The following is a 24,947-nucleotide window of genomic DNA, read 5'->3' on the forward strand; positions in this document are numbered from 1 at the left end:
TTCAGCACTCTCACTCTCACTCTCACTCTCTCTCTCTCGATCGCTCTCACTCACTCAGTTCTCCGACGCAAGGTTCTCTCTCCGGCAGCTCTCTTTCCGGCGCACCTCTCTCTGCCAGCTCTCACTCCGGCGCACTTAACGCTCTCCTGCAGCTTTCTCTCCGGTATGAGTTTCTCCTCTCTTCTTCTCTTTCTATTGGGCAGCAGCAATGTTCATGGGTTGCAGTTTTGCATCTAAAATGGTTGATTTTTGTGGTTTCTATACTGTTTCCTGTGATTTTTAGTATTGGGATATTTTCAAACATAGTAGAAGGCTAATATTTGATCATTTGAAGCTTGTGTTGGGTGTAAATTTATTCAATTTTGCTCTTCATTTTGTTGCCTATATACTCTTAACAATTTAGGGTCGGACAAAATTTAACCTATATACTCTTATACCAATCCATAGTGATTAAATACATAGAAAAGGCAGGATATACGAGGCATGCAAACCAAATCAGTAAATAAGAGGATTAAAGAACACTTGGGGGTACCTTCATTCTTTTGAAGCTCTCATTTTTGGCCCTCTGTTCCTTAAAAGTTGCACGAAGTGTTGCTATCTCCTGTTTAGTGAATGCAAGATTAAATAAAGGTTACAATAAATTATTAAAGGGGGCCCAAATAATCAATAAGAAGCACCAATGACACACCTTTTTCAAGTGTATCCTTTCCTTCAACAGAGAACTCTCCTGCTCCTTGAGCTCAGCAAATGTCTATAAAATTTCAATGATCTTCGTATCAGAACATCTCAAATTCATTACATTTGTGTCAGGATGTAATGGTTTATATAACTTAGATAACATACCTTTTTTCTTCTTGACATCTTGGTAGCTGTCGATTCATTTGCAGCAGTACCCTGAAAATATTCGCCCCCACACGCATCAGTAACCTCAAAAAGACAAAACCATACAATATATCCGCAACAAAGAAGAGAAAAAACAAAAACAAAAAGCACAACGACCACACTTTCGCCCTCTACAAAGACACCAAGTATATCTTTCCATTCGATAGCAATAATTTATTGCCTGAATCCACTATAACATAAAATACAATTCTCTTTCATTTCAAATGAAATGCAGATTGAACTATTTCTTTGTTGTCTTTTTAAATGATTGATTAATATAAAAAATCACACGACAATGATTCATCACGCTAAAGCAAAAAAGCAAAAAAAGAAATATGAAAACAAGTATTTGGCTCCAAATCCGACGCAAGATAATTTCTGGTACAGGTACGTGGATTAACGGCAACCAAATGTTGCAATCCGAGTCATGGATCGCACACCAAATGAAGAGCAACAATGTAGGAAGAGAAGAGAGAAATTGATCATTCTTGAACAAAGTGTGTAGTATGCAAGACAAGCAATAAGAAAAATACACATCTATAACTTTGTTTATTATCCCCATTCATAAAGGTCATTCATTTATGACACGACCTGCAAACCCGACACAAACTCAATATGGATTTAGCGAGTTATAATAAAAAAGTCTGACTCGTTTAATTAAATGTGTAAACTTAGCGTTGATCCGTATAGTCTTATACGCATACCTTGACACAATCCGAACTCGAAACACAAGAAGTTGCCACCCCTAACTATTCATGGCCAGGGTAATTAATAGTACTGCAAATTGGGGAAGCTAGTAAGATTTGCTATAGTCATGTTGAGGCCTTACTCTTTGTGGCTATGGTTTTATTCTCTAGCAAATCATCAGAACTGAAATTGAGAATAAAAACAGGTTATTGGCTGGGATAGCTTCTAAGTTGTGGGGGCTCTTTGGAGTGGGAGTGTGGAAATATATAAGGAGGAGATGATAATTTTTTCTCTAGATTTGAGGTGGAAGATGGGTCCAAGGTGAGGTTTTGGCATGACTTCTAGTGTGGGGGGGAGCAACCCTTGGAGATTTCCTATCCGGATTTGTTTAGTATTGCACATTGTAAGGATGCGTGGGTGGTGGATTATATAAAATTCCGAAAAAGAAATGTACATTGGAACATATACTTTTCCGTAACATATGGAACTCAAATACTCTTTCTTTGAGCTGGTGTATTCTAAAGGAGAGGATGGAATTTGTTGGATCACCACCAAAAGGTGAAAGTTTGAACTGAAGTCATTCTATCATGTGTTATCCATTCTTGTGAGTTCTCATTTCTCTCCGGAAGAGTATTTGAGTATGTTGAGGGTCCTTTAAAAGTGACATTCTTTGTGTGGAGAATGTCACTTCTTTTTGGGGTAGAAAATATAGAGGGTCTTGTAATAAGAGCTATATTACCCTTTGCAGCACTTTTAGGGTAGAAAATATAGAGGGTCTTAATCTCAACAAGTGTTGGCTTCAGATTGTTGGATAGTGGTAGAAGGAAAAATGTACGTATAGAAGTAAATGTTTGATTTGTGGTTTTTACATGTTTTTATGTGTATGTATTCATATGCACGGGTGGGTGGGTGCACACACGGTCATGTATAGCCATGTCATTAATTGTTTACCTGTATAAATGTGGGGTTTGTAGAGATATGTGTTGATTGGAGTAAAGCATAAACTAACTTGTTTGTGGGATAGATGATAGTGCGATCGATCGCACTCACTACAAGTAAAACCTCTCTGGTGGTGCGATCGATCGCAATACGTGCTGAAGCCCCTGATATTGCGATCGATCGCACTACCAGAGAGGTTTACTCTCTGGTTGTGCGATCGATCGCACTACGTGCTGAAGCCCCTGATGGTGCGATCGATCGCAAAACCAGAGAGGCTTTACTCTCTGGTGGTACGATCGATCGCACTACGTGCTGAAGCCTGAAAACTTGTATTCCCACTGCATCTCTCCCTTCTTATCTTGTGGTTGCATTAAACCTCTCTTCTTCTCTTGTAACCTATTAAACCTTGCTTCTTCTCTTATTATTACTTGTTTATTAGTATTAAGTCTTATTCTTATATTAGGATTATGTTATTAATTTTCTAGTTCACATCAACTTATGTTATCAAAGTTGGTATAGTACATGATTGTATTGTCTTTTCCATTTAAGTTCAATAAGAAAGTAGCACAGTAAACTTGAATCAAGACAACATTCTATAATAAATATCAAAGCTAACAACAATGGTAAATAATGTAAAACTGTCATTGAGCTAAACAAGTAAATAAATTACAAATAGAAATTTGTTTTAAACTACTAACCCACTTCTAGAATATTTTGTTAGGCAACATGGCATTGAGCTAGCATCAATATAAGAGAACAGACCTCCCATTTAATTCTATTAATTCTTAAGAATCTGATCTTCTAATTCCCTTGTGTGCGTACATGTACGCAACGAATGACCTCTAATAGGGACATCAATATGGATAGGAGTTGGATGCGGGAAAGTACTCGATGTTCAGAGCGATTTCAAAAAGGTGTGGAAGAATTCATGGGAATGGCAGTTAAATCAGTTGATTCACGTGATATGACAAAGTGTCCATGTCGTGATTGTGCAAATCGATATTATTCTCATATTAGCGAGGTGAAGGGTCACTTGTATATGAATGGATTTACTCCGGCATACACTCGATGGATATTTCACGGGGAAGAAGATCATTTTAGGGTAAACACTTCTACAAACATGCACACACATACAACTGAAATGATGGAGGAGGTTGATGCAATTGAAGAATTGTTAGATGATGTATGTATGGGGACATTTGTTGATGCTAACATCGGAGAATCCTCTACTTCACAGGGCCCCCCAACTGATGATCACGAACAAACAAGCTCCTTCTACCGATTTTGGGAAGATGGTTTACGAGAACTTTATCCAGGCTGCAAGAAATTTACACAAATTGCTTTTGTACTGAAGATGCTTCATATAAAGGCGTTCTGCAACATGAGTAACAAGGCGTTTGATATGATGATTGACTTGATAAAGATGGCCCTCCCAGATGGAGAGACATTGCCACGCTCGTATAGAGAAGCAATACAGTTTAGGCGACACGTGGGATTCGGTTACGATAAGATACACGCATGCAAGAATGGTTGTGTGCTTTTTTGGAAAGAACATGCAGACAAAGTGGTATGCCCAAAGTGCAACAATTCAAGATGGATTGATGGCAAAGGCAAAAAAAGTAATATTCCTCAAAAGGTCTTACGGTATTTCCCAATAAAATCAAGGTTACAACGGTTGTTTATGACAAAAGAAATGGCCAAGGAAATGCGGTGGCACAAAGAAGGTCGAGAAGATGATGGCAATACTCTCAGACACCCTGCCGATTCTATTGTATGGAAAGAGTTTGATAAAAGTCATGAGTGGTTTGCAAGTGATTCCCGCAATGTGCGGCTTGGTTTAGCAAGTGATGGTTTCAACCCATATGGTAATATGAGTACAACATATAGCATATGGGCAGTAATGTTAACGGTGTACAATCTCTCTCCGTGGATGTGTATGAAGAGTCCAAATTTGATGTTGTCCCTTATTATCCCTGGGCCTTCAGATCCCGGAAAGAATATTGATGTATATTTGCGGCCATTGGTTGATGACTTGAAAGATTTATGGAATGAAGGCATACGCGTGTACGATGCATCAAAGAAAGAGACATTTCAATTGCATGCGACATTACTATGGACTATAAATGATTTTCCCGCATATGGAAAATTATCTGGGTGGTCTACAATTGGAAAGCTTGCATGTCCAGTATGTAATAAGGATACATCGTTCAGGTATTTGAAGTATGGGCATAAGGTGTGCTTCATGTGTCATCGTCGGTGGCTTCCTCAAGAGCATCCATGGCGCAAAAGAGGAGATTTGTTCGATGGTACAGAGGAGCATAGATTGGAACTTGAAGAATTGTCTGCAAGTCAATTGTTGAAACAGCTAAGGGATGCTGAGGGTTTACAATTTCGAAAAACAAGCGGGAGAAAGAGAAAGTACATAGATGTTGTGTTGAATTGGAAGAAGAGAAGTATTTTCTTTGAGTTGCCTTACTGGCCAAGTTTGAAAGTACGTCACAATTTAGATGTAATGCATATTGAGAAGAACATATGTGAAAGTATCTTAGGTACGTTGATGAATATTGATGGGAAGACCAAGGACACATTCAAGGCACGAAGAGATTTACTGTTGATGGGTATACGTAAAGAATTGCATGTGCAGCCAAATTGTGAAGCTTATAGGATGCCACTTACGAAGTACACATTGACAAGAGATGAGAAGAAGAGTTTATGTGAGTGGTTGAAAGGTGTTAAATTTCCTGACGGGTATGCATCTAACATTGGTCGATGTGTGAACAAGCTTCCTGGTAAAATTTCGGGTATGAAAAGCCACGATTGTCATGTCTTCTTACAGCGCTTGCTTCCTGTTGCAATTCGAAATTTCTCTACGTCTGAAATACGAACAACATTGACCGAGTTGAGTACCTTTTTTACGCAGTTATGTGCACGGACGTTGAAAGTTGATATCCTAAAACAAATGAAAGTCGATATTGTAATAATTTTATGCAAAATGGAAAAAATATTTCCGCCAGCTTTTTTTGATGTTATGATCCATCTAGCACTTCATTTACCTCGGGAGGCCGAGCTTGCTGGTCCCGGACAAAACCGTTGGATGTATCCGTTCGAAAGAGAACTTGGAAGATATAAGAAGTGGACGCGTAACAAAGCGCGTCCAGAGGGGTCTATTGTCGAGTGTTACTTAGCTGAGGAGAGCTTGACCTTCTGTTCCAGGTATCTTCGGGGGATTGAGACAAGATGGAACCGGGAACGGAGAAATGTTGACGTTGAGGAAGTAGAAATGAGCCAGCGCTTGGATGTGTTCTCCCAACGAGTTCGGCCGTTAGGAGCAGCTAAATTAGTAACACTGAATGCTAATGATTTTGGTAGGGCACGATGGTATGTGCTTACCAACTGTAACGAAACGGCCTCATATTTGGAGTAAGTTTAGTAATGGTCTTTGTGTTTTACCTGTTACGACATGTTATAATTTTAGCGGTGATGATCATTTACGAATACGTTTATTTTTCATGCAGTGAACATTATAATATGATCAAAAGAGAAGGCGGCCGTGACATTGATAAAAAGCATGAGGCTAACTTTGAACGTTGGTTCCATAAACGTTTATACAATAGTGAGCGTACTGCAGACAATGACTCAAAACAATTATATGATCTTGCATGTGGGCCTGATCGACATGTTAGATCGTATAGAGGTTGCATCGTGAATGGGGTTAGGTACCACACGAAAGAATGTGCAGAAACTCGTACTACCCAGAACAGTGGTGTTTCTATTTCAGGTGAGGACGAAACCTCAATAACGGAGTATTATGGTGAGTTAAAAAATATTCTAGAGTTACGTTACCCTGGCCAAAATCTCGTGTACTTGTTTGAGTGCGATTGGTGGGACACTGGGAGTGCAACAGGAGTACGAATGGACCAAGGCTTCACGATTGTGAATACTTCTCGTACATGGTGTGAATCCGACCCGTTCATCTTAGCATGTCAAGCTTCGCAAGTGTTTTACTTGGATGATCCCAAATTGGGTGGTAATTGGAAAGTGGTGCAGAAGTGGATCAATATAGACATCTATGATATTCCAACAGTACAAAAGGGAGATAATACAGAAGATGACCAAAGACTCAGTGATGACGTATACCAGGAAGGTGAATGTGTTGGGGGTAATATGGTCTTTGTTGATGAAGCAAATGTTGAAGCCTCCACTCAATTACGTAGAGATGATGCGACAATAGCAATTGATGAATTATATATTCAACTTGATGCAAGCATGTTTGCCAACGATAACTTGCCGAACGAGGACTATGATACAAACTTTGATGAGGAAGAGGAGTTATGTAGCGACAACGATATAGACTCTGAACACGAAGAGGACTCTGAACACGAACAATCATCTTCAAGTAACAGTGATACAGATTCTGAATATGAATCTGATGATGATATGTGTTGAATATAAGCTCACATTTGGTGTAAGTACAAAGTGTATTAGCATATTTAATGAAGTTGATGCTCTCTCTCTCTCTATATATATATATATATACATGTATTGTGGTGTTTGTTTTTTTTTTTACTAGCATAATTATTGTATGTTTGTCAAAAATATTGAACATACTATATGGTTATAATTTGACTAATATAATTTTTTCGTTTTTGAGTTGTTTGCAGATTGATCATAACAATGACAACAACAGGACGTAAACGTGTTCCAGCAACACGAGGCCGAGGCCAAGGTCAAGGTCGGGGCCTTATTGACGAGCATGAGAGTCCGACTCCCAATTCTGGGTTTGGTGATACAGATATGCAAATGGCGCCCTCGCCCCCCCTCCTCCTCGAGTCAGTGGATAGGCATCCTTCGCACGAGTCTAATGATCCTATTCACTCAGTGGCAGGATTGGATTCACAGGGAGGCGCCCCTACTGCATCTTGTAAGTTCATGAATTATATGTTTATGAAATGTTATTTTTGTATTATTTTGGTTTGTTATAGACATTTGACAATATAACTTACTACGTTACCATGTTTTGCATAACAGCTACCACGTCTGTCAGAAGTGTAAGGGGTAAGGCCAAGTGTAAGAAGTTGAGTGAGCACGTACTTAAGCATGGTCCCTTAGTGCTAAACATTCCAAATAGACACCGGGCACCTATAGGCGATAATGCATCATGGTTTGCAAGCAAGATTGGGGAGATTATTCGTAACATGTGCGAACTCCATCACGGTGAATGGAAAAAGGTCCCAGTTGAGGAAAAGAGCAAGTTATTATTTCATGTTCAGGTATGAATATCAATGTAATGTTTATGAATATGTTTTGTATGAAAAAATAATGTGACACATTTTTTACCATTGTTTTCTTATCTATTATGTATCAGTCAAATTTCGCACTGAATATGGAACGATACGAGCACGTCAAAGCTGTTGAAAATAAATTGGGTCGTGCATATGCTAGGATTCGTTCGAACTTGTATAGAGACCACTACAAAAAATATTTTGAAGGCATTGATAAAGACGATGATGAGGGGATTGCCAAGGCTAAGGCTATTGGGAGGGAAAACGTGCCAGCAGGATATGGTCCTGAACAGTGGAACCTAATATGCGACTCATTTGATGACGATAAATGGAAGGTAAATATATATTATTATACTGATTAGAAAATTCAGATTGATATAATTTGCATGCACTTGAGGACATTTTATGAATAATTGTGTTTTTTTTTTCTCCAAATTTTATAGAAAAAGTCTGCACGAAATATAAAAAACAGAAGCAAATTGGAAACAAATCACACAGCTGGCACTTATTCATTTGTTAACGTCATTTACAAAAAGGTAAGTATGTATTTTTTATAATTTAATGAAAGTAACATTATTTAGTGTAAACTTTTAAATATGTATTATGTGTAGGAACAAGAAACAAAAGTGAAGCCCAATCCTGTTGAACTATATGAGGCTGCCCATATAAGAAAAAAGGATAAAGAGTTTGTGAACGACAAATGCAAAAGTCTATATGTAAGTAAATCTTTACGCTCCGATAATTAAGTTGATTAGTGAAGTACATGAATAGTAAACTTGCATGAAGTATATATTAAACTAAGACCAACTATGACTTGTGCAGCTTCAGATGCAAGAATTAACAACCAGTGAGGCCTTAGAGGAAGGCAGTGTGGAGGGGACAAGTGTCGAGGACCGAATGCAAGAAATAGTCACACAAGTGCTAGGGGTCCGACGATCTGGTCACGATAGAGGAATGGGATGCGGTCTTATTCCCACCCCTTTAAATACTTCATCTCAAGCGTTCACGCACTTCGACAACCATGACGAGTGTAGGAAAAGACAAGAAGATACTCAAAGCGAGCTTCAACAGACTAGAATCGAACTTCATCAGTATAGGGAGAATTTGCAAGCCAACGTTGAGGAAACCAACAAATTGAAAGCCACTGTTGAGTTCTTAATGTCACGTATTGGAGGGTTAGTGAAACTATATCTATGCATTAATTTTACAAAAATACACATACTAAGTAATCGTTAAAAAGGTTATTGATCATTATATGAAATTCTATTCTTATTAGGTCTGGAGGGAGCTTGCTTGGAGGTGCATCAAGTGAAGCCAACAATTGAGGGAGCTTTGGAATAACCATTTATTTGGGATGTACTTTTTGATACTATTTATTTGTAGATATTTTATTTTTATACTATGTATTTGGATAGTTGTTGGTACTTTCTATTTGCTATTGTGTATTTGAGTATTTGTTGATCGTGATCTGTTTGGTAATGTATATTTGTTGGTACTTTTTATTTGGTTTATATTATGTTAAGATATTCACAAAATTGTTGGTTCAAGAACTTTTGAGTTAGTAAATCTCCCTTGACATGTTTATCAAGGTTAAAGAGCTTTGAGTAAACAATGCAAGGGGGTAATAATATCTTTCTAAATTTTATTTTTAAGTGTATGCAGGATGATAAGAGTACAAGAAAGTTAAACCACCCAAGCAGGTTCTTACTTTAATATGTTTCATGACCAAACACATTTTTAGTATTTCTTTCTCTATCATGTTGAGTTTCATTCTTATTGTCTTTGATATTATATATTGGTTCATTGTGGTAGATTACTCAAATTGCTTATAAGGATGAATTGGCAAGGAAGAGGATGCAGATAAGTATTTTATTTTGGGTTTGAAATTTTCCTGGCCATAGATTGTAAAACATATATTTAATAGTTTTCTCCCTTGGCAGGTTTGGTTCATGGGGCAATTCTCACACATTTTTGATGATTTTGATGAGGTTAGTCATTTTGAGTTACGTCGCTTGTGAGCATTTAGATTAGTTTGAAGATTGTTGTCTGATGTGGTGAAGTAGTGTTAATGCATAGTAGTTTGCCAATATTTGTGGTTTTTAGCTTCTGTTTCCAATGATAGGTGTCGTTTTGTAGTTTTAAGTCATTATTCATTATATGTTTGCCCTTTATATTATATCATTTTCATAATTATAGGATAAAGAGGTATAAGATGTGTTAGTTGTGGTGAATGAATGGGAGAGAGTGGTTGATGGGTTTGTTTTGTTTTGGTGATAGATAGCGGCGGGGTGGTTGAGGAAGATGGTGGGAGTAGTGGGGGCGAAGGATTTGCCGGCGGAACCGTCGGAGCAGGAGTTCAGGCTGGGATTGAGAAGTGGGATCATTCTCTGCAATGTGCTCAACAAGGTTTACTCTGGAGCTGTGCCCAAGGTTAGCCTTTTCCTCATCCTTATCTTCATTTAAATTCTGTGTCTTTTTTGTTTTTTCAATTTGGGATGTTTAAGCAGTAGTTTGATTTCTTTTTAGGTGGTGGAAAGTCCATGTGATTCTGCTCTGGTTCTTGATGGGGCCGCATTGTCCGCATTTCAGTACTTTGAGAATGTGAGGAATTTCCTGGTGGCTGTGCAGGAAATGGGAATTCCTACGTTTGAGGCGTCTGATCTGGAACAAGTATGTCAGGATTCTCAAAGAATTAGGGTCTTTAGTATCTCTGTTTTTCATTAAAATAAAAATTTCTGTTACTTTTAGCCCATTTTTCACATACATCAGATGTTGATGATAGAACATATATGGTTTACGGATAGAAATTTGTATAGTAATTCAAAATAAATTTGTTAAATTTCAGGGAGGGAAATCTGGTTGAATCTGTGCTAAGTACGGTTGTGGAGGAGTTTGAGCATTGCATTTCAAGCCAATTTGAGCTGGTATGTTAGCTTTGGTTATCCAAAACAATCATTTTTCTTTCATTATTTTTCAGTAGAAGGAAACAATTTGGGCAGAGAGATCCTTTTTCAATATGGATTAGGTGATCAAGTATGCTTTGACATTCAACTTAGGACTAGGAATTGATGCACATTCCAAATCAATAAACATGTTCTCTTCGATTCTAAACAAGTTTTTTTTTTCCTCTACTTTTCCTATAACTTAATTAATACCTATCTAACTCGTTCTTTGTTCATTTATTTGTAACCATTATTCTTCTTTGTTGTGCTTTGACTCTCTATGTCTTGGTTTGGTTACACTTGTTAACCAAGTTTAATAAACCTTTGTTGGTCAGTTTTTATGGAGGGTAGAATGTAGTGTGGGCCTTTTATGAAATTTTGAAGTATCTGATAGGATCTTCAAAATGATTGCCTCTAGCTTGTATTGGACACAGTCAATCTTTGTGGCAATAGAAAGGATAATTTCAGATAGGATAGAACAACAAAATATATAGGATCATCAATTGAGCCTCTTGTTTGCATGGGAATGTATTTATGTGGGCAAACATAATTTGTTATTGAGGTCTATAAACCAACCCAGTATACAGAGATTAAGGCTAAGTTGAGTTGACTTTAAAGCTTCAAAGTGTAGATATTTTTTAAAAAAAATATTTTGGCTGCTGTATTTTATGCACAGAAGAGGAAATATTTTGATAAGTTAGGACCTCAATGGAGCAAGGAGGAGCTTGAGCATTTTTATGAAGCCTATCGGAAATATGGAAAAGATTGGAAGAAGGTATGCCTTTATTTGACGTTGTGTTTTATTTACTCTTTTGGGATTTACTTAATTAGCCATAATTGGTTGTCTTTCATTATATAAGCAGCTTCTAATTTTTGTGGTGTAACTTCATATCTAATTTGGTTATGCATACATATGCAAACATTTTTCATGCTTTCTCCCTGTAATACTGTTTACAATAAAATTTTCTATTCTAATGAGACAATTTATAACGTGCTCCAGTTTTGTTTTTGGTCTCTTTTCTATTATTTGACTTCTGTGCATATCCAGGTGGCTGCTGTAGTACATAACGGATCAGTTGAGATAGTGGAGGCTCTCTACATTACAAACTAGGTTGGTAGCGTCCATTACTGTTAGATTGATTTATAACTAGAATCCATAAAAAACAAAGCTTTCTGTAATTTAGGAGTATTATGGCAATTATACCAACAGTTCTGTATGTGACTACCTTTTCCTTTCCTTGCATAAGCAGTGAATATTCTTCTTTTCATGCAAGCTAATTTTTAAAATTAAGCACTATTTTCACATTTCTTGTATAATCTATTGCGCTTTATTTTAATGTAATTGATTTGCATGAACTAATGATCAGGGTATGACCTGGTTTAATATTTCTTTTGTTTTTTTCTTAATACTTGTCACTGCTTTGTCTTGAATGCATTCTTATAGATTTGAATAAGGGTCATAGTGCTCATTTACTTATATTAATTGCAAGTTGGAGGATTGAATCTACTAAACCTCTTGGCAGAAAATAGTTTCTTTTGCATCTCAGTTATTAGATAGTTTGGAGCGGGTTTGTCATTCAGTTAATAATTTCTTCTAGTTTCAGTAGTTAGTTATGGTGAGATTCTTGATAACTAAATTTAATAAATTTGTATGAAATTTGATCTTAAATTCAGAAATGAAACTGGTTTGCATATATATGTAAGTAATTTGGTTCCCTGGCCTGGGTCTGGGTCTGCGATCGATCGCACAATTGTGTGTGATCGATCGCAACATCTCAAACACCTTCTGGTACTACGATCGATCGCAAATTATTTTTTTAAAAAAATTTTTAGGACCATTAGGGTCGACTTTGTGGACGCTAATGGTTAACTAATAGCGTCCACTTTAAGTCGACGCTAATAGTTAACCATTAGCGTCGACTATGGCTTCCTTTTACATCACCTTTAGGGTCCATAAAGTGGACGTTAAAAGTAATCATTAGGGTCGACCCTAAGTGGATGCTGATAGATAATTTTTTATTTTTATTTTTAGGACCATTAGGGTCGACTTTGTGGACGCTAATGGTTAACTATTAGCGTCCACTTTAAGTCGATGCTAATGGTTAACCATTAGCGTCGACTATGCCTTCCTTTTACATCACCTTTAGGGTCAAAAAATTGTGACTTTTAAGGTCCATAAAGTGGACGCTAAAAGATATCATTAGGGTCGACCCTAAGTGGACGCTGATAGATAATTTTTTATTTTTATTTTTTAGGACCATTAGGGTCCACTTTATGGACGCTAATGGTTAACTATTAGCGTCCATTTTTATTTGGACGCTGATAGTTAATTTTTTTTTTAATTTTTTTAGGACCATTAGGGTCCGCTTTGTGGACGCTAATAGTTAACTATTAGCGTCCACCATAAGTCGACGCTAATGGTTAACCATTAGCGTCGACTATGCCTTTCTTTTACATCACTTTTAGGGTCAAAAAATGTGACTTTTAGGGTCGAGAAAGTGGACGCTAAAAGTTATTATTAGGGTCGACTTGAGGTGGACGCTGATGATCACACGTATGAGCATTAGGGTCGGACTATTAGCGTCGACACTTTTAGGGTCCAAAAGTCGACGCTGTTGGCAACAGCGTCCACTTTAGGACTTTTAGGGTCGACTTAGAGTCCCCCCTAAAGACCTAAATTCTTGTAGTGAGGGTGATGCATGGGATCTAATAATTAATAATTAATAATATCTGCCTAATTTAATTAGTTCAATTTTTCTACACTTTATAACTTAATTTGTATACATATATATATAATGCAGATGACTAAATAAAAACTCTCAATTAATGTTTCCCTTTCCAATTTTGTGTATAATTAATATTGCCTTTTTATTATTGACTTGTACAAATAATGAATATTGTTGTTATGTGTGTTAACTACGAGTGTAATCCGTATTACATATGAATATTTTGTACAAATAATGAATATTTTGCTATTTGCTTGCATATGTGCGCGCGGATAGCGAGTATGGTACGTCATTCGTCTGCTTGGAATTAGGGGTTGAAAACCTGCTTATAACCCATGCGGATAGGCGGATAGCGAATGTGGAGCGATTTTTTATCTGTTCAATTAATTATACCCTTAATGTTAGTGAAAAATAACAAATAAAAACTTGATCGAAGTGATGTGTGTGTGTACAGGATGAAATGACTATAAGATAGTTATGGGAAAATTACAAATTATTCTTTAATAAAAAAAATTTACAAGTGTGTTTTTTTATTTGAGAAGTGTTACATACCACAAAAACATCTTAAATATATATCTCACAAAATTGATCTAGCAAGGTCTAGCTAACAGCTAATATATATTAATTATGGCTGATTCAATTTCAAAGGCTACTAATTAAACCTTGTCATGTCAGTTTTGTGTGATATTTGTATAGTATATAGCATTAATCTTTAATATATATATATATATATATATATATATATATATTGGCTAAAAAAGTATTCAGATGTAAGATAAAGGTATATATTATTTTAAATATTTTATGTTTTGAGTTATCAATATTTTTACTTTTTTAGCTAAAAATTTCCAAAAATGCGCTGTCAAATGAGATCATAACGCTTATCTAAAATAATGATGACCAATAATAGTATGAGATCTGCAATCTCGAGGTTATAACTTCTGTTTAATTCTCATAATAATATGAGAATTATTATGAGTTAAAATATATTTTTTCTAGACTGATTTGAATGAAATTTTTGTTCTTATTGAAAAGGTTTATTGTAATATGCGTTACAAACATTAATTTTTCAATGTTTGGAAAATGTTTTATCATTTTTTACGGGAAATAAAAATCAGCATCAACCATTTTGGTTTATAACCATTTGGTCATTAATATGGTTTATAACTGTCGGGCCAAGTCAAAAACATGCATGCGTATACAACTATAAATCAACCATAACCTAACAATTTAATCAAACAGAATAACAGATCATACGTACGTACTCTCAATTCTACCCAGCTAACCTCGTGTTGGGTTCATAAAAGGGCAACCGATTGAAGACAGGAAAATGGGTTCATGCAAGGCTGCGGCGGCGGTTTTGATGAGCGTGATGGTTTTGGTGGCATCGTTGGAGGTCGGAGAAGGCATCAAATGGAGATTGGACCATGGTTGCTACGATCCGTGCTTCAAGACGTGCACAGGCGGACGCTGCGACAATGGAGACGTGGTTTTTGCATGCAAGGACATATGCAGTAATCAATGCACGGTTGTCGAATGCTTTTTCTGTCTTCAAGTCGGCCCAAAATATGATCATAAACGAGGATGTGCATGAAAGGGTGATGCATGCATGGCATGGCATGGGATCTAATAATTAATAATATCTGCCTAATTTAATTCCGTTTTTCTACCCTTTACACTGTTACGCGGATAGTTAAGAGCATGTTTGAGAATCGTGTTTGAGAAATAGAGCTTTTAAGTCAAAAATAGCTTTTGAACAAAAGCTTCATTTTAAGCTTTTGCCAAAAGTGCGTTTTGACCATTTTTATGTTTTTTTGACACTTAAAAGCGCTTTTAAATTTTTTACTAAACCAGTACTATTTATTTATTTATTTATTTTTTGTTCAGACGGACTTTTTGAATCTTAAAAACACTTTTAGGCCCTTCAAACACAATCTCAAACATGCCCTAAGGGCTTGTTTTGGATGCGTTTGATAAGCTTAAAAATACTTTTAATACTCAAAAAGCCTGTTTGAAGAAAAAAATACTTGTTTGGTAAAAAAAATTAAAAGCGATTTTAAGTGTCCAAAAAGCCTAAAAATAACCAAAACACGTACACTTTTGGCAAAAACTTAAAAATGAAGCTTTTGTTCAAAAGCGCTTTTTGACTTACAAGCTCTATTTCTCACAGGCAATCTCAAATAGGCTCTAACTAAAAACTCTCATTGTTTTCCTTTCCAATTTTGGGTATTGCCTTTTTATTATTGACTTGTACAAATAATGAATGTTGCTGTTTGTGTTAGGAGTGTAAACCGCATTACATATCCGCCTCCGCCTACTTATATTTCACTATTTGTTTGCATATGTGCGGATAGGGATTGAGAACCGGCTTGTAACCCATGCGGACAGGCGTATAGCGAATGTGGAGCGATTTTTAACTGTCCAACAATACCCCTAATGTTAGTGAAGAGTAACAAAAAAAAAAAAAAACTTGAAGTGATGTGTGTAAGGGATGAAATGATTGAAAAAAATTTTATGAGTGTGTTACATAAAAAATAAAAAATAAAAAAGCATCTTAAATATCTCACAAAAATTGATATGGCAAGGTTTAACAGCTAGTAAATATTAATTATGACTGATCCAAATGCTTCAAATGAACAATATTCTCTCTAGTTCATTTGAAGTTTTGAACATGAGAGTATCTAATTGAATATTCTCCAGTTCATGAAGTGGAGAGGTTCCTAATATACTAAACCTTGTCATGTTAGTTTTGTAGGATATTTGTGTAATATGTAGCATTACTCTTTAATTTTTTTTATTGAAAAAATATTCTAATATGACATAAAAGTAAAAATAATTTTGAATATTTTATATTTTGAGTTATCAATATTTTTACTTTTTTTTGCTAAAAAGTAAAAATAAATAAATCTTCCAAAAATGCGTTGTCAAATGAGATCATATATAACGCTTTATCTAAAATAATGATGATTGATAATAGTATGAGAATTTTAATCAATAACTTCTCTTTATATAACTTAATACTCATGTCACAAAATAAAAACGTTCTCGATCTTGATGTTAATTTTTATGATAATGAGACGTGTAGTTTTTTTCTTGGTTTATGTTTTTCCAAATGAAAGGTTTTCAAATGTCTACTCTCTCGATCTTATGCCTTATTGGGTTTAATTTCGGGGTTTGGTTTTGTCAGCCCAATTCGATCCCAACAAATAACATTACTCACTTTAATTTGTTGTTTTTAACAAAATAAACGTGTCAATTTTATTGAATATATAGAAAACCATAATATATAGTTTTGGGGTTGTTTAGTGCAAGTGAGAGGAACATTAATGTAGGTGTGGGTTTGAGAGTTAAGACGAGTGGCCTTTCCGCATTAGCCTCTGCTCCACAAAGCCACAAAAACGATCATCCTTTGAGCAATGGCTATATATAAAACACAAACAAGTTGACTACATCTCCCAATTTCTTCCATTTACGGCAGTAATAATTAAAACAAAAAGAAAGGAAAAAAAATGGGTTCATGCAAGATTGCGACATTGCTTTATCTCACCATTATCGTTTTGCTAGCATCCATGGAGGTTGGAGAAGCCAAGATGAAAGTGGACCAGGCTTGCTAGTTGCTACACTACGTGCTTCAACGATTGCACAGGCGATAGTGGCGACAATGGATTCGTGTGACCTTTGTTTGCAAGGAGATCTGCGAAAATTAATGAAATTTTGTCGAATGCTTTTTCTGTCTTAGCTCAAGTCCCCCAAAGATGTGATCAACTAGGATATGAAAGGGTCCCCAATGGGTAGCTCACTCAACTGGGGATCATGCCTCATGAAGTGGATCGAGGTCACTAGCTAATTTGAATCTCTCCTCCCCCTCTTGCGCAGACTTGTCAAAAAAAAAAAAAAAAAAAAAACTAGGATAAGAAAGGAAAGCATTAAAAAATAAAACAAATGTAATAATATTTATTAAATTACTAAATCCACTTCTTCCCTTCAGTTTAAGCTTTTGAAATAAATAGTAGTTTAACATTGTATCAAAGTCAAATGTCTTAAATTCGAATCCTATTTAAATTAATATTCCACATGTTGGACATCACCTATTAAGAGAGGGAACAAGATTCACTCCAGTTTATTTGAATGAGAGAGTATCCACTTAGTTATTTTGGAAAAGTATTTTTGTCTTTTTTACTTTTTGATGGAATAAAAACACCCCTCCAATATAACTAACGGGATAGTATCTAGTCTAAATGAACTGAAGATTATCCAAATTCTTAAAAGAGAGCTTGAGCTTATAAGTGAGGTAGAGTGTTATAATATTCATTAAATAATTAAATTTACTTCTTCCTATTCTCAAGTATGTTAAATAAATGCCATAAGTACGGGTAGTTTTTTTTCATAAAGATACCAATCTGGTTTGGAGTTGGAATTGATGGGGAGAGAAATTTCAAGATCTTGTTAGGCGAGATATATATTCGAGAAATTTCAAGATATTCGTGTCATTGAAGCTGAACCATAAGTATATGACTCCACTCTACTACGTTAGGCGAGATATATATATATATATAGGTTCGACAGAATCGATTTGCACTGATTGCTGCTTGCAAGCCCAAAAACCACAATCTGGGATCTACATGGCTTCTAGTGACAATATAACTTCGTCAAGTATAATAACAATGCTGGACAAAATGAGTGTCAACCTACATGCCATAGTCGTCTGAGTGGTGATAAATACTATAGCTCCCTGGCACTTCCATCTTTCCAGTCAGGTGGTCGTTTCCTGCAAAAATTAATCAAAGAGGTAATAACAGGATTGTGGTTGAGATTTCACAGTTGAAAATTAATGCATACATAAAATGTCTGCTGCGTGTGTGTGTGTAATTTTGTGTTCATACATGAATGTAACAAGATACTTTTTTATTCCTAGCTACGATACACTTGAGCGGAATCAAGTAAATGCTGTGATAATACAAGTCAAGTGATCCCTATAAATTGAGAAGCAATTAGAGAAAACCAGCAAAGGGCAACAACTCAGCTAGTACAGGATAATTAGGTTTAAGAGATAAGTGCTACAATGGCAGAAGAGAGGTCCAAGGGCATGTTGTTAAGATTATGAGAGAAGACAAGATAAGCTATGAGCTTAGCAGAAATATGGCCTCTTTTTTATATTAAAAAGCCCATTCCTTAATTATCATATATAGGCATTGTTATGTTGAGTGTAAAAAAATGGTAGAAACTAATCAAAATCTCTAAAAGGAACACAACTGTTACTGAATTAATTAAAAGAGTAGATTTTTTAGAAACGAAATCTATTGAAAAGTTGTAATATTCTTCAACAGGGAGTCGAAGCAAAACTTGTCAATTAAGTTGTTGAGAAGTACTCTAGCTATGATATATCAGACCTCTTAAGAGTCCTACCATAACAAGAAAATGTGTCAGCCAATAGAAAGAAAAATAATAATAATAAGGAACAAAAGAGTCAACCAAGACTTTAATCTCAGAATGCGATCGTAAGTACCATGTGTAAAACGTCCAAGGTGCCAGCATTCTGCATGTTATCAATAGATGCAAGAAGAACATTGCTCTCTGGTTCTAATTTTTTCCCATCCAACGCCACCGTTGACTGCAATGATGACAAAACACTTCCATTTAATCAAACCACGTAAAATTTCATAGATTTTAAGCATGTCTAAGTAATAAAAATTGCAAGTCATGAATCACATGCATGACCAAGTTTGGCAGTAGCCGTGCTATGCTATTGTGCATGAAAACTCATTCAAAACATCTACAGGAATTAACATTGAATAATAGTAATATTTGACATAGGAAGACTCTTATGTGAAAATCAAGAATCAGTACTCTGTTCAACACCTTTGCCCATCACTAAAATGCCTATAGAATTGTCCGAGTGCCACCTAGTAGAAGTATATAAAACGAAGGAGGTGTCAATTCCCAAAGCCTTACCTGACCACTTCTGTCAATGGCTGATGGAGCAATAGGAAGGAAAGAATCAGTGTAGTCCCTGAAATGTAGTTATAATAATGTGAGCAAAATGGAGATAAAAGGGTTGCAGCAAAGGATAAGGAAGAAGGACGAAAAAGAGGTAACAAATAAGGAAGTGCATACACAATATAGGTACAACCGAAAAGGGAAATATGCATCTTACACGCAAAACAATTAGGAGTAAAAAGACTCAGACTGTTAATGCTTGTAAAAAGAAACAGGAATACCTGCTCTGGTGGCTCTGGAATTTCACGCTCAAATCTGTGTGCGCAGAATATGTGATCCTAGTAGTACATGGTCCCACATCATCAGGAAGAAGATAACTGAAACCAACGACAAAAAATGTCAGTAAATCCTAATGCAGGCACAGTGATAACTGATAAGGTATATAAAGCGCATAGCTATGTCAGTGGAGCACATGAATGTGCTAGGATCTACCATTCAAAGATCCGACATAGCACATTTTCTACATAAAGAATGGTCCTGTTGGAAAAACACAGCAAGCCAATATTTTCCACATGTTCAATCGAAAATGTTATAGATACAAGTGGGGCAAAAAAACTTTACGTCAATCTAGAGTCTAACAAATCGCTTATACCACAAATGTTGTCCAACGGTCCAATGGTGACCAGTCTAAATGCATGTGCACCACGTAACAGCCATGCGGTCCATAGAAGTTGGACTAAATACCATGTCAAACAATTAATACAACTATCACCTAGGAATTCCTCTTCCATCACGGGTATTCTTTGCAGAAGAGGCTGCCTCTGTATCTGAAAATTGTACCAGCGCCTGAAAAAAGGATCATATACAAACTGAGTTTCTACTCAAACGCTGGAAGAATAAGGGGAAAAGGACCAAAAAAGGAAAAGGATAAGAGACCTGGAATCCGGCTTTCTCAAAGGTTATAATCTTTTGCACATATCCAAAAGCTGAAAAAAGCTGCATCATTAAATAACTTTCAGAAAAAAAAAAAGGTGCTATGAACTCAAGACCCAATAACAATCTAGGATCCCTTCCCAGAATTAATTGCAGAAAACCAGAAGCATCTATAAATTCAAACAAAGACCACTGGGATTTTATCAATTACACAAGCCACTAGACATAGAAACCATCATTTCATGTGTATAAAATCATAGTAATAAGAATAATAATTTGCTAAGAAAAGAAAGAATATTTAAAAAATACAGCACTTAGCATTCACACTACCGCCAAAAATATGCAGCGAGAAATATGCAGGTTAAAACTTCATCTAATACTATGTTTATGTAAAATAAATAACTCCCTCAAATAAAAACCACAAACTTAAGAAGAATAAAAGAAACAAAGGACCAACTAAGAATTTCTGATAATCCCTTTAGCATTCACCATGGAAAAATGCTAACAATATACTGCTGTTGGGCATGTGGATTGGCATCAAGGTTTTGTAAAATTAACAACTTCAGCTACGAACTAGTGTCTAAAGCTATCATTAGTTAATTACTTAGAAGGATAGAAAGATAATGTCTGTCCATGACATTTATCTCCACAAAGGGAATGAAGATCAACCTCATCAAGCTTGCATTCATTTCGATGCCAACACCTCAATTATAAAAATAAATAAATAAATAAATACAACCAAGACTTTAATATAATTACATAGATCAAATAGTTGACTAATACAAAATTCCATAAGAGATATACTAGATGTAGCTATGCTACTAGCAAAAAACCACGGCATGCAGAAAATAGAGGAAGAGGAATGTACAAGAGAAAAGAAACTGATAAAAGCCTGTACCATTAGAATGGTAGGTATAGGAAGTTGAGGAGGAAGAGTAGGGAAGAAAGAGCCAGTGTTAAGGAAAGGAGAAAGGAGACAAACACACATGCACTCTTTCTCCCAATGCATTAAGCTGCCATCGAAGATATTGCCTTGAAATGAGCCTACTGATCCATTTACATATACGTCAAACAAAAGCTTTCCAAAACGTGACAAACCGCAACCTAATTACAACATAATTCAGTGGATACATCCTCATAGTAGCAAGTTTACCTCTTCAACTGTAAAGGAAAGCATGCAATTTGCTTACCAAGTGTACATCATCGATGCTGACAAGGTGTGCATCGTCGCCCTCTATTGTTACCAGCAGTACATTTCCAGCAACATCTGCCATTCGAACAGTAACCCCACCCTATAAAAGAACAGCAAGAAAACGTGTAGGCCTAAGGATCGCTATAAACAAACCCATTTCACAGTCAGGCTCTCTGACATAGAAGTATGTACTTCAATAAAATTGACTTCTCCTTTACAATATTAATATGATTTCCCTTTCCCGGCATGCATGCCTTGTGTATTATAGCAGTATGCATAGTCTAAATATACAGTTGGATGGGTTTCTTCTCTAATTCTGTGGAGTTGTTTCCCGCACTTGTTGTCTCAATTCTTGTCTAACAGAAATAGAACAATAAATTGTGAACCCAAATTTATGGTACTAAAAATGCATTCTGGATACTAAAAACCCAATTTGTTGTATCGAACCCTTTATGGTCAGAAAAATTGTAAAATAAGTTCCCAGAATGCCTTTTTCAATCTACTTTTTCAGAAGCACAAATTACATTTTCGAAGGTGGAAGCAAAAGACCCCAAACACAAGCCAGAGCAAGCAAAAACAGAGGTGACAACAACAACAAATTGAAAACTAACCATGAGTACCAACCAAAGGAATTACCTATCCAAGTCAAACAGAACACAGAAAGGCAGAATTTCTCAATAACCTAATCCGAACACATAAAGAAGGCCGATAATACTTTAACCATGCATCACCTATGATTATGATAAGAGACATTTAAAACCAAATTTATGTCCTAAAAATTCAATTTGGCTGAGCAGTACATATTCCAATTTCAAAAGCAAGCAAAACAAAAGAACGCGCAAGATATATATATACATTTCACCTAAAAAGTAAATTTCTAACGACATATAACTGATTCACTATATCAATTTTATCCTAACTTTATGATATATAGATACATATTGTTCAAATCTGCTGTTTAATACGTCAAATTATTGTTTCCCGATTTCTCTAACGCAGACACTCGTATGTAGAGAGAGGGAGAGATAGATTAGCAGAAAAATCAAAATCAAATAGAGGAGCGAAAAGGTAAGGGTTTTCCGCGTGTATATAAGCAAACACACAATCACATACGATTGCGAAAATTAGAGCAAATTGGAGAGGAAATGAAAAATAAATTGAAGCACCTGAAGAATTCGCGGAGCTAGAGCTTTTTTGATTTTTTAGGGTTTCAGAGACTGGGAGCTATAAAGAGCTTTTTTCTTTTGTCCCTCGATTTATTATCGTGGTGTGGTGTAGGGCTGATTTTTTTTGTTATGTTTTTTGGAGCGTAACTTGGCTGAGGTGGCGAATTTTTAGTGGTGGAGGTAGGACTTTGATGAGGCCGATCAAAAACGGTCCATGACGATGGGCCTGATAGTCTTGTGTTATGTGGGCTTAAGCTTATCCAGGTCCAGGGTGGCACGGGTCATAATATTAATTATTAAATAACTATTTTTCATATCAAATATTTTCAAGACTAAAATAGATCGATTTTACGTTTCCTAATGTATCTTAGTATTTTTGGTTTAAAAAAGTGTTTTAATGTGTAGTAAATGTTTTTAGAAGTGTATTCTAATATAAAAATGTTTTTTATATTGTATATTTGCCTATTTTCAGAAAATTCAAAAAAAAAAAAAAAAAAAGCTCATCCATGTAGGGTGGCCATACAATCGTTCTTATTTTTTTTTTAAAAAAAATAAATAAATTTGTTATTAGGCAAATTAAACATTTGTTTTGTCAAAGTAATCCTACGACCATGTAAGAATACATGTTTGATAAATATTTTGTGGTTTGAGTTGTTTGATAATATATTTAAAAAGAGTGAACAATTCATCTTAAAATAAAAAACAATACGTACGTCTAGTGCAGTGGTGACCCCACTGATTATTGCAAGGCCTGTTGCTTAAATTTATGCACTACTCACGATTGCATTTTCTGTTTTGGCCCTTGAAAATATCACATCATCACTGCATAAAGAAAAAGGATTATATATGGGGCCTAGCTAGCTAATTTCCTATATATCCATTTTTACGATATATATATATATATATATAACTCAATGTATCTTTCTAATCTTTTGTTTGGCTTTTTATTATTGATTGACTCATGAATTTATGCTACTGCATTAGTGAAAATGAAAGTATAAAAAATTAAAGTGACGTGTAGTGTTCCGTGTTGGCACTTTAAGGCCCATTTGTTTCTTGAGTAATTTTTTTTTTTTTTTTTAATTCTAATTCACTAATTACGTGTCAAAACTAGTCAACTCTTACATTGCATGTTGGGTTTGTTGTGATATTTATGTATTTACAATTTGCCTATCGTATAGAGGTTTATTTACATTTTTTCATATGATATATATTTTTTTTTCTATAAATCTGCATCCTCCAAGAGTGGTGCAAGAGCTCTCTAATAGCCATGTTTAGTCTCTAAACCTTGTGGTGGCGGTAATTGTTGAACAAAATCATATGATCTCTTTATTTGATTCTTTATAATTTTTTTCTTTCCATATAAAATCTCTCTCTCTCTCTATGTGATGAGGAAAGGGTTGTTATTCTTCGCATATGTTGCCTTTCTTTTGGTTCTTCATATTCTTTTCTTCTTTTTTCCATTATTGTTTTTACCCTTTTTCATCTTCTTAATTATTTTGTTTATGCCATTTTTGTTTTGTGTTAGACAAACGTTTGTCTTATTTCAATTTTTCTAAATCAATTTTTGTACCTTTACTTCATTAATTTTTTTCCCTTTCTTGGTGAGAAAATGGTGTTTTATTAATTTTGCCCCTATTTTTTTTTTTTTTTAAAAAAAAAATCTTCCTTTGTTACGTTGTCCTCTATTTTTTGTAATTTTAATTTTCTCTTTATTTTCTTAATTTTGTTCTTTCTATTTTATTTTCTCCTATTTTCTTTTATTTTATCTTAATCAGTCAAAGTAATGAAATGGTTTTTTGCATGTACTGTTGGCGCATGGTCATCATCTCCTTTTTCTTTCTTTGTGTTTTTTCTTTCTTGGGTTTGAACAAACATGGATTTTTTTTTTCTTTTTTCTTTTCTTTTCTTTCTTTGCTGGTGTGTTTTATTATTATTGGGGTGGAAGTGATCTGAATGTGCGTAGTGCTTTTCTGGAGGCTCTGTTTGATTGCTGGGTGTCAGAATTTATTAAATAAATAAATAAATTATTTTGAGTATTTAAGATAATTATAAAACATATTTTTCCTATCTAAGTAAGTGCATTGATCGGTAAGATTTACTTTATTAAAGTTAATTCAAAATTTTGGAGGAAACCCAAAGTATTGAATTGAATGGAGGAAAAGTTGTCCTATATTGGCTAGATATAAAAAACAAAAAATAAAAATAAAAAAAAAATTAAAAAAAAGAAGAAAAAAAATAAAGAAAGTTAATCACTTCAT

The 24,947-nt window shown here is 35.2% G+C and overlaps 2 protein-coding genes and 2 long non-coding RNA genes across 4 annotated transcripts in view; 1 reads left to right on the forward strand and 3 right to left on the reverse strand.

Moving 5' to 3' along the window:
- LOC132168909 (polypyrimidine tract-binding protein homolog 2-like) overlaps positions 1-22,775 on the reverse strand; it is a gene marked incomplete at its 3' end in the record, with an annotated part of 97,745 nt that extends 74,970 nt beyond the window's left edge. Inside the window, 7 exon segments of the mRNA XM_059579996.1 lie at positions 18,966-19,069; positions 19,411-19,468; positions 19,677-19,772; positions 20,168-20,241; positions 20,332-20,391; positions 21,519-21,620; positions 22,687-22,775. Coding sequence (XP_059435979.1) covers positions 18,966-19,069; positions 19,411-19,468; positions 19,677-19,772; positions 20,168-20,241; positions 20,332-20,391; positions 21,519-21,602 — 476 coding nt within the window.
- On the reverse strand, positions 533-952 carry LOC132168655 (uncharacterized). The gene is made up of 3 exons (XR_009438907.1): positions 844-952; positions 689-751; positions 533-601 (listed from the first exon to the last, which is right to left on the reverse strand). It is a non-coding gene; the product is annotated as an uncharacterized LOC132168655 (long non-coding RNA).
- Positions 10,092-10,653, forward strand: LOC132170472 (kinesin-like protein KIN-14I). The gene is made up of 3 exons (XM_059581469.1): positions 10,092-10,220; positions 10,317-10,460; positions 10,636-10,653. The coding sequence occupies exons 1-3, from the start codon at positions 10,092-10,094 to the stop codon at positions 10,651-10,653; spliced, it is 291 nt and encodes a 96-aa protein (XP_059437452.1).
- On the reverse strand, positions 16,886-17,334 carry LOC132168913 (uncharacterized). The gene is made up of 2 exons (XR_009438941.1): positions 17,264-17,334; positions 16,886-17,152 (listed from the first exon to the last, which is right to left on the reverse strand). It is a non-coding gene; the product is annotated as an uncharacterized LOC132168913 (long non-coding RNA).
- Positions 22,776-24,947: the final 2,172 nt, after the last annotated feature.

This window comes from Corylus avellana, chromosome ca2 (genome assembly GCF_901000735.1).
Source record: "Corylus avellana chromosome ca2, CavTom2PMs-1.0".
Lineage (NCBI taxonomy): Eukaryota > Viridiplantae > Streptophyta > Magnoliopsida > Fagales > Betulaceae > Corylus > Corylus avellana.

Bases quoted from the DNA above. Each gene is read 5' to 3' on its own strand.
- LOC132170472 (XM_059581469.1), top strand. From the start codon at position 10,092: ATGGTGGGAGTAGTGGGGGCGAAGGATTTGCCGGCGGAACCGTCGGAG. The intron at 10,221-10,316 runs GTTAGCCTTTTC...ATTTCTTTTTAG, and splicing joins ACTCTGGAGCTGTGCCCAAG to GTGGTGGAAAGTCCATGTGA.